Source organism: Lathamus discolor, chromosome 11 (assembly GCF_037157495.1).
Source record: "Lathamus discolor isolate bLatDis1 chromosome 11, bLatDis1.hap1, whole genome shotgun sequence".
Classification (NCBI taxonomy): Eukaryota; Metazoa; Chordata; class Aves; order Psittaciformes; family Psittacidae; genus Lathamus; species Lathamus discolor.
The window spans coordinates 11,826,005-11,835,602 of NC_088894.1; the positions used below are offsets into that span (position 1 = coordinate 11,826,005).

Consider the following 9,598-nt stretch of genomic DNA (forward strand, 5'->3'; position numbering starts at 1 on the left):
AGGAAACAATTACTTTCATGGCTAACATCATGGATTTTCCTTGACCAGGCAGTAGCAGTACTTAAACAAACACAGATGTGTACGGAAGACTCTTCAGAGTCACTTTTATAATTAAGATACAAGTAGAGATGTTTCCAATACAGGTCCTTTTAATCAGAAAACACATAAGGGAAAGCTGTAATGTTGAATGAGGCATGGCGAGGTGGTCAACTTTACAGACTGCATCCTCCGGCAAGGTAGTTTTATTACTATTGTTATAAAGTGTGAACCTCTTTCTGATGAGAAGCACAAGGAACTTATAATTTAGTGATTTGATCCCTGATTTTATCCATGCAGACTGACCTCATTGCAGGACTGGGATCATGATTCCACAGATTATTCATACACCTGGAGTAGGAGAAAAGACTCTGGTTCATGGAAGCTCTGGAGCTTCCAAGAATGTTAATGTACTTACAAAAATGGGACATGGATCAAGGAAGTTCTACTTCTAATACAGCAGAGTGTGATTTATACACTCCTTCCTTCAGCCCTCAGCCTTCCTGAAAATTCTTGCACACACTAATACCTCTTGTACCTGTTCCTCCTGATGTTATTGGCAAAACTTCTTATTTAAGGAAGTGCACTTTGTATCAAAAAAACCCTGAATCAGTCAAAGGTTTTGAGAAGATAGCAGAAACCAGCCATATGAACCCAGCAGCAGCAAGCTGTCCTAACATGACCTGTGATCAACAACCAGGTTTACACATGACAGCATTCTTACAGGGTAAACACCACTGATAATAAGTACCTCTAGGTGCTTGTGAAACCTTGCTAAGCAGAGGGAAATCTCCCTGAAGGAATCCTGCAGTGCTGGTAAAGGAACAGTATTTTTGTCAACAGAAATGGTGCTGATGCTCAGGCTCGCTGCCCCTGCACAAACCAGCTGCCACAGCTCTTCCTACACATCATTCTGGTTCAAGGAGCTGCTCTAGCTCTACCAGCATAAGGCGAGCCTATATTGTGTAACTACCTATGCCAGACTTTCATCCCCTAAAGGTGTAGCTATACATAACAGTGTTTAGACAAGATCAAACATAAAATGCCCTGTTGGTGGAGTGCTGCACAGAGCTCAGCCACCTCAGGCAGACAGGGTTGCTTAGGAGGGTGCTTCAGCAACCACAAGCTGAAGCAGCTTAAAAGAGCTGCTCTCAGATCCACAGATGAGTTTCTACAGGCCTAGCTCTGGCAGTGTGAATATGTTATCATCTTCATTCCTCTGCCAGAGCCTTACTTCGGAGCAGAATCAGCACAAGAGAGCATGTCCTTGGGCCTCAAGTGCTGTTGTTCACAGCTCAGAGCCATCCCTCAACCACGAGCTCGTTAATGCACTAGGGATTTGTTTCCACATCTCAGCAGCAGATGCCTCCTCTGCCTTCAGAGAGGAATCCATCCCAACAGGCTTCTCCAATTAGGCCAGTCTCCAACCACAACACAAAGCAGCACTAAGGCACAGATCACAAAGGTTATTTGCATCCTCCTTTGAACCACTTTGTCATGATTTCTGGCTAGAAAAAAGAACTATAATGCTTGTTTTTCTGCTCTTTCTCAATTAGACAGTAATTTTACCATACAAGTAACTAGGCCCAGTCTCAGCAAACAGGACAAGAAGTCAAACTTCATCCCATCTCTTTCTTGACCCTCTTTATGATACCTCAGGAAAAGTGAAATCCTCCTTGCATACAGTGAAATCCCAACTTGCATACAGAGGAAGTGCTCTGAGACTCTCTGATGCTCCAGATGCAAATAAGCCACTTTGTCTCCATGATAATTATTTATATAGAAGCTATTGTTCTTCAGCCTCATCTACCCTTCGCCTTTTCCAAAAGAAAAATACTGAATTAACTTTGAATGCTGGTGTGAAAGCAGCACTAGCACGGCATAAGCAAGGCCCTGCTCTGACCAGATGGATTTGACAAGCTCCTCCAGACTCCAAAACCACTTTCTTCAAGACCCCATTATTCAAATTCCTATTTGAAGTCAGACTGCTAACAGTCCTTGAAAGATAAAGCATAAAACCCCCCAAACGAGCTCCCAAACCCCAATCGATCATCACAGAGCAAGACCTCCATAGTATCACTGCAAGTTTATAGTCTCAACACAATGCAGAAAAAGGGCACGACTGTGTTTCTGCAGCTTCTTTGTTTAAAAAAACCAAACACCTCAACACTCTGTCCCAGAGTCAGATATGACACCAGCTCACTGGCAGGACAGCTATCCTTAAGGAATTGTCCAAAGGAATTCATGCTACTGGAGAAATTCTTCACTGTTCAAAAGGGTAACACTGCCACCTACCAGGGAAAGCCAAAATACAGGAGCAGGTCACCACCTTCAAGGAAGCATTTCTCTGGCTATGAACAACAAAAGATAGAAACAACTGAAGTCACATTCTTCTTCTGCCTTTCCTCACTGTTCCGTTGTTTTCCAGAGGCTTGAGCTTGCTGGAGGGCATTTACTTGAAGACAGCATTCAATTACGTCATGACAGCTCACGTGTATTGTATAAGCTGCCGTGTATCAGGGACTACTCCAAACGCAGAGCATGATTTCAGACCCTATTCACTGGTTGGATGGCATGGCTTAAACCAAAACTTAGTAATAACAGGGCCACTGAACGCATGCTGTGTGAGTTCTCTCACAGTTTCCTGTGCCCAGGAGGAGGATGTTTATGTCAGTCACTTCTTGGCAGGATGACAGCTCAGCTACCTGAACTACTACAAAGCACCCTACCCTGATGCTGCAGGACTGTCCATCTTACATATCTCAGAAAGCATTTCTCTGCTTCCTGGTCATCCCTACCTAAAAAAAATTAGACCTGGTCTATTAATTAATACCCAAGTCTGAAAATGCACATAAAACTTAACGCTGAACATAAAGGTTTGAGTCACCACATTCCCACCCCATCACCTTGTGCTCTGAAATCCAGAAAAGTGTCCAAGTGACATTTATACTAAAGACTCCAAAACTGCACTGCAGCCTGTCACCTGGACTATCCCCAGCCTGCTGAGATCACCCATAAATTCTTAGTCTATTCCTCAGTGTAATACTGGACAGTATCACAGGTTCCTACTACTGCTTGTAATTTTGAAAGAACAGGGCTAAACATGAGCTAGACACTTCTGCTGACAGGTACATGACTCAGGAATGATCCCTCATCAGCACAAGAACAGAAAACTGCAGTTAGTCAGTCAAGGTTCTTTCTTTAACTGAACAGTACGTGTCATGCCTGCAGGCTGTGCCTCTCTGCTCATGTGCACCTGCAGAGAAATTCCTTTTCATCCTAGTAAAACATTTTTACAAGAAGAAGTCTGGGACCAGACCTGTGAGGAGGCAGCTGCACTACCTGCAGGCACCCTTTCTCTGTGGGACACATGAGACTGGGGAAGGATCCAGCTCCCCAAGCACTGCTCCTGCTGTAGCAGTTGGCTGGACAAGGAAAATGAAGAGCAAGGCAACAGGCATCATTTCTGAATCTGGTCTACAATGTTCTGCACATCACTAAGACTCTTCAGCACAAGCCAGAGCTGTGTCTGACACACAGGTGACAAATATCTTGAATGTGAACATTCTGTACAAATTCTTGAACTCTGTGTGCCATTACTAAACCCTTTTGAGGCAAGAAAAATAACCCCTTTAGTATTGTGGAGGAACCAGATGACCGTGTTTTCTCCTTGATGGCCATCAATAAAAAAAACACTGAAGGACAGTACTAGATCAAATTGGCTACTGAACTGTGACAGCAGGAGAGCTCCAACAGGCAGTCTTGATGGCCTTAGCCACAACACTTCTGCCTGAAACAAAGTGGTAGGAAAATGGTCCAACATACAACGCGAATATGAGTACACTGCATATACAACTAATAGTTATTTAAAGAAAGCAACAGATGAGTAAAAGTAGTCCTAGGAAGGTTCTACATTCTGAAGAAACCCTTGATCAATCCTGAGCATAATGAAAATCTTCAGAAGGAAAACACAAAAGTCACTGATGACACTTTTTAATTTGATATGGTCATACTTTGTGTCAAAATAACTTGTCAACAGAGTAAGACAGAACTAGATAGGCAAGTTTCATATTTACAGTCATTCGGAAGTAATAGTGTCAAATAGCGGTGACAGAAGCACAGGAACATACAGAGAATCATCTTTTTTAGAACATTATTAGAATTTTATTACATTATCTTGCTAACTATTAAAAGAATCTGTTGCATTTTTTACTGCCTGATTCTAATTCACCAACTCCTCAAAGTGATTTGCAATACAAAAAAAAACAAAAGCCACTTTTTCTGTTTGTAAACAACAAAACCACCCACTTCTGTTTTCCCAGACATTACTGGAGTGGCATAGCAGAGCTGACACTAATGCTTTACTCTTTACCATTAAATAAAAAAATAAAGAAAAAACAAACAACAGTTGGGCAAAGGGAAAAAACAGACCAGGTCAGTGGAATCATTCAGTTGGATTCTGGATGACAATCAGGAAGTAGTCTTTATCTGGAGAAAAAAAGAAATAAATTACTCTTTCATTGTTGATATTTTTTCACACCAACAGTAAAACTCAACATTTTTTGTATCTCCCTGGTATGCTGTGGGAACTGTAAAGTTCTGACATTCATTCTCACTGAGCAAAACAGGCCTGGCATGTCAGATCACTTATTTTTGAGTCTTACAGAGAAAAGGCATCAGATTTAAGAACTGCATGCTCCCAAGGCTATTGAACTTAACTCAGTTTGTGCCTAGGAAGTAATAGTAACTGGCATATGCAGTGATGGAATCAAAATCAGTGGTGCAAGATGGTGATTTCCTCTATCTCACAGGCAGGCTGCTGGACTGCAGTGACTGTAGCTACATTTTTGCTGGAGCAATGCTCCTTCCTCTCTGGTTTCCACATGAAGGATGAAAAAAGCCTGCTTCAGCATAAACGCCGGAGCCTGCCTTAACATCTGCCTGGCCAGTCCCTACAGAGCACCCTACTGCAATTGCAGTCTCCTCCTCTGCCTCCCATCAGCACAAGCCCACCACAGAGCCACTGCAGCATGGAAAAGCAAAGCTGAGTTCCTGCCACATTAGTGAATCATTGCTTCCCATTCTGTAATTTGATTAAATAAAAAAGGATGTTTCCTGAAAAAAATAAAGGTTGCTGCTGATATAACTGTACAACTCTTGACTACACAAATGAGTTCAGAGTTGAGCGAATCCAGAGGAGGCCACAGAGATGCTGCGAGGGCTGGAGCAGCTCTGCCCTGGAGAAAGGCTGAGAGAGCTGGGCTTGTTCAGCGTGAAGAAGAGAAGGCTCCAGAGAGACCTTAGTGCAGCTCCCAGCACCTAAAGAGGCTACAGGAAACCTGCAGAGGGGCTTTGGACAAGGGCCTGTAGGGACAGGACAAGGGGGAAGGGTTTTAACCTGCCAGAGGGGAGACTTGAGATTGGACACTGGAACGAAGCTCCTCCCTGTGAGGGTGGCGAGGCACTGGCACAGGGTGCCCAGAGAAGCTGTGGCTGCCCCATCCCTGGCAGTGTTCAAGGCCAGGTTGGATGGGGCTTGGAGCAACCTGCTCTAGTGGAAGGTGCCCTGCCTGTGGCAGGGGGTTGGAACTGGATGAGCTCTAAGGTCCTTTCCAACCCAAACCATTCCAATTCTATGATTCTACAGCTACAATATGCTCTATTACATTTCTCTGACCTGGAAAGATCTATTGGATTGCTTTGTTTTATCACTTAGCCTACAGTGCTGTACTGAAACTGCTCTCAGAACACATTCCTTTACAACTCTTGTGTTGTAAAGGAAAGACACAAAGCATGAGAGGCTGCAACATGCTCTCAGAAACTATTTGACACTTTCTACTTTGATCAAGATGAAACAAGGAAATTTCCCACATTCAAACATGAAAAAAGCAAACTTAGGTCAATGATAAGTTTCAACCTTGAAGAAAGCAGAACAGCTTCTTGGTAAAGAAGAGATTACACAATATGAACAGAGCAGCAAGCAGAACTTTTCTCTCAGGCTGACAGCATCAACCTCATGAGAATTCTGCTGGATTCCCTGATGCCTCCTTTGTCCCCACTCACTTTTACCTGGTGCTACCATGATCTCATTTTTCTTGGAGCGAATCCTCAGGAAGGTGAGGTCATTCTGGGGGTCGATGTCTCGCACGGTGCTCCTCGCCTTCATGATGAAGCTGTGCATGAGGCCTGCGTACTGAATTGTTGTGGAGTTGTCCATAGTACTTTTGATAGGAATACCTGCACAGAACAGGGGACAGGAAAGGTCAGTGACAAAACTCCAGACCTAACTCTGCCTTGGGCATTACCAAGTCCAGCTGGGGTGGCTATTTATCCTAGCAGATGTTGTCCCTACACCAGGGATTAGAAGTGGTCATTTTAAAGGCTTAAAGGAAGAACTTGAACAGAAATAAGATCTGGAAAGGCTAAGACCACAGGTGGAAGTGAGAAGAACTATTTACCTCTAGTACCATCAGTGCTTTACTGATGCTTTTTTATGATATTTATAAATATATAAGAGATTTATAAATATATAGTAACAAATGATATATGAGATTTATAAATATATAGTAACAAAAATAAATTGGGGGGGGAGGGGAGAGGAAAAAAAAAAGTTCAAATTTTGTTCTCCTAACTGGGAACTTCTTTTCCTATCAGAAAGGCTCCTGAACCTCACAGTTAAATGATATTCAAGTAAGCCAGGCTGGTATCAGCACAGAGTGTAAAGGATATCACCTGCGGCATCACACTGTTACAAAGCTGAGGCTCCAATATTTAACCTAACAGTTGAGGTAGTCCTGCGAGGTCCCTGTGCACCAGCCAAGAGGGCAGATCCACTGTCTGGCCAGAGCTTTCCCTCCCTTACACTTCTGTCACCCATTAGACATGTTTTCCCACAAAAAGCCAGCCAAAATTCAGCTCTCATGTCAGAAGAGTGCAGCAGCCAACTACCAAATTTCTGGCATGGCAGAAAAACTGCTGCAGGTGGATGCTCAAATAAGCACAGCTCCAGCCTGGACAGCACAATCCCATCATTCATGACCATGAAAAAGCAGTGAGGAGGGACACAAGCTGCATACAAGCATGCAATGATCTGATCTTCAAAATATTCATATACAGAATCATAGGATCAGCTAGGTTGGAAAAGACCTTTAAGATCTTCAAGTCCAACCTCTATCTCAGTACTGCCAAGGCCACCACTAAACCATGTCCCTGAGGGCCTTGCCTGCACAGTTTGTGAACACTTCCTGGGATGGTGATTTCACTCTGTCATCTTTTTTAAGGATTATTTCTAGGAAATATTAAAATTAAATTGATAATCACACAATATTAAGAAGTTGGGCTGCTCATGGTATATTCAGAGTGCTCTGGACGAGTCTGCTCTGTTGGACTCTTCAATGACACCTAGCTTATGAGTCTCACAAGGCCACAAGCATCAGACAGCTCAAGTCCACCAAGACAGCAGCATTCTGGGCATGCACAGCAGCAAGACTGCAATGTCAGGAGCTCTTTTAGTGCTACTAATAAGGGCTTTGACAGAACAGTCTCAGACACTGGCATAACTCAAATATTTCTAAGCTTTTGCAAAATTTTTTAATGTATTTATTTCCTAAAATAACAAACGGAACTTGCAGAAAAGCAGAAATGAGAACTGAGTTTTCTCTTGTAACCTAACTATTGTCTGTCTTTTGGTTACAGGTATATCTTTACTAAAGACAGAATGTAACCTAAACACAAGTACAACAATCAGCAGCCCTTAAAAGCGCGCACTTGGAACCAGTTGTATCTCAGCAAAACGAGAATGACACCGTACCTTCCGAGTTCACAACAATGATTCCCTGCACTCCCTTTTGGCTCTGAATTCGCTTCAGTGTTTCTTCCACCTCAGCCTGCAAACAGAGAAAGCACAAATCAAGAGAAAATTACAGCTGCTGTTTACCTTCCACCAAAGCTTTGTAATACTGTGCCTGAAAATAAAGCCACACAAAGATGAATCAGGCACATACCACCTACACTGTTCTATACAGCTAAGCACCTGCACTTTGGTACTACCTTTTCTGCATGGTCTTTTCAGTTGTTTTCTGTCTTTGCTCTTCGCTCCTCTGTGATTACAGTATTGGGAAAATGTGGAACTCCCTCTAATCTTTCCCAACCCTCCCGCAACCTTCCACCTCAGTTCCTTGCTGTAGGCTTGCAACTAGATGATCAGATTTGCTTAGTCAGACTGCTGCAATTTAGCTGTCAAACAAAAATCATGTATGAAAATACATATGGAATTTATGAAAAGCAGAACATACATTCTGAGTGCAAGACCACCTTCCTTTTTATCAAATGAATGCTAAGAACAATTGCAAATAAGAAAAGGGGAAAAACAATTAATAAATGCCATATATATATATATATAATTATGATTTGTGTTGGAATAGCTCCATGATCATAGAATCACAGAGTGGTCTGGGTTGGAAGGGACCTTAAAGCTCATCGAGTCCCAACCCCCGCCACAGCTGCTTGCTCCAAGCCCCTGTGTCCAACCTGGCCTTGAGCACTGCCAGGGATGGGGCAGCCACAGCTTCTCTGGGCACCCTGTGCCAGCGCCTCAGCACCCTCACAGGGAAGAGCTTCTGCCTAAGCTCTAAACCAAACCTCCTGGGAAAGCACCCGCTGAACACGAGCAGGGCCGCACCCGCGCGTTCCTAGCGTAGAACCCAAACCCGAACCCGAACCCAAACACGAACCCGAACCCGAACCCAACTGAGAGAGAAACCAGAGAGAGACCCAACAGCTGCCCACAGCCGCGCCGCGCCTCGGACGGGCCCGGACACAGCTCGGCCCAGCCCCAGTGGCGCGGGCGGCTCCAGGGCCGCTCCTCTCCGCCTCACGGACGCGGCGTCTCCCCTCCGCAGCCGTACCAGCGGCGCGCGTCCCGCGGCACCACAGGGGCCACCCCCCCATCGCGGCGCGGCCGCGGGCTCACCCACCATCTTGAGCCGCCACCGCCCCGGCACGGCCCCGCGCGCTGCGCCTGCGCCCGCCCCGGAAGCGCTTGTAGGGGCGGGTGTTGGTGAGGGGAGGGCGGTGGCGCGGCCGGGCTGCCGGGTCCGTGGGGTGAGCCCAGCGGCTCTCCCCTCACAGAGCGCCGGTGGGCGGAGGGGGCTGGTACACCTGGAGCACGGTGTTAGAGCCGGTCCTCGCTATAAGGGAAGGATGTGGATGGGCGAGAGGGGGTCCAGGGAAGGGCCACAAAGATGCCCCAAGGACTGGGTAGTATGTGAGGGAAGCCTTCGGAAATGAAGGCTCAAGGCGCATGTTATCACCATGTTACAGTAGTTAAAAGGTGGCTATAAGGAAGATTCCCTTTATACAATGACGGCGTGGAGGCGTAATGGGCACAGCTTACTCGTGGGGGGATGGAGAAAAAGAGGGAAACTTTTTACACCAGAGAACCCATAGGAGTAGGTGTCCCAGCCTGTTGGATTGGGTCCCCAAAAATGGTCATGTGAAGACGTGGATGTAAAAAGTTCGGGTGATACCTGGGAATAAAGGGTTAACATTGTGCCTGCTTCCT

At 45.1% G+C, this 9,598-nt stretch overlaps 1 protein-coding gene across 3 annotated transcripts; it reads right to left on the minus strand.

The window, feature by feature from the left end:
- Positions 1–4,013: 4,013 nt before the first annotated feature.
- Positions 4,014–9,162, minus strand: DYNLRB1 (dynein light chain roadblock-type 1). Of its 3 annotated transcripts, none has more exons than XM_065691887.1 (4): positions 9,012–9,162; positions 7,847–7,922; positions 6,100–6,273; positions 4,014–4,524 (listed from the first exon to the last, which is right to left on the minus strand). In XM_065691887.1, the coding sequence occupies exons 1-4, from the start codon at positions 9,012–9,014 to the stop codon at positions 4,481–4,483; spliced, it is 297 nt and encodes a 98-aa protein (XP_065547959.1). In that variant the 5' UTR covers positions 9,015–9,162; the 3' UTR covers positions 4,014–4,480. The 3 variants fall into 3 exon arrangements, with proteins under 3 accessions (XP_065547959.1, XP_065547957.1, XP_065547958.1); XM_065691885.1 differs by having other exon boundaries at positions 8,943–9,037; XM_065691886.1 differs by having other exon boundaries at positions 6,106–6,273; positions 8,943–9,029.
- Positions 9,163–9,598: the final 436 nt, after the last annotated feature.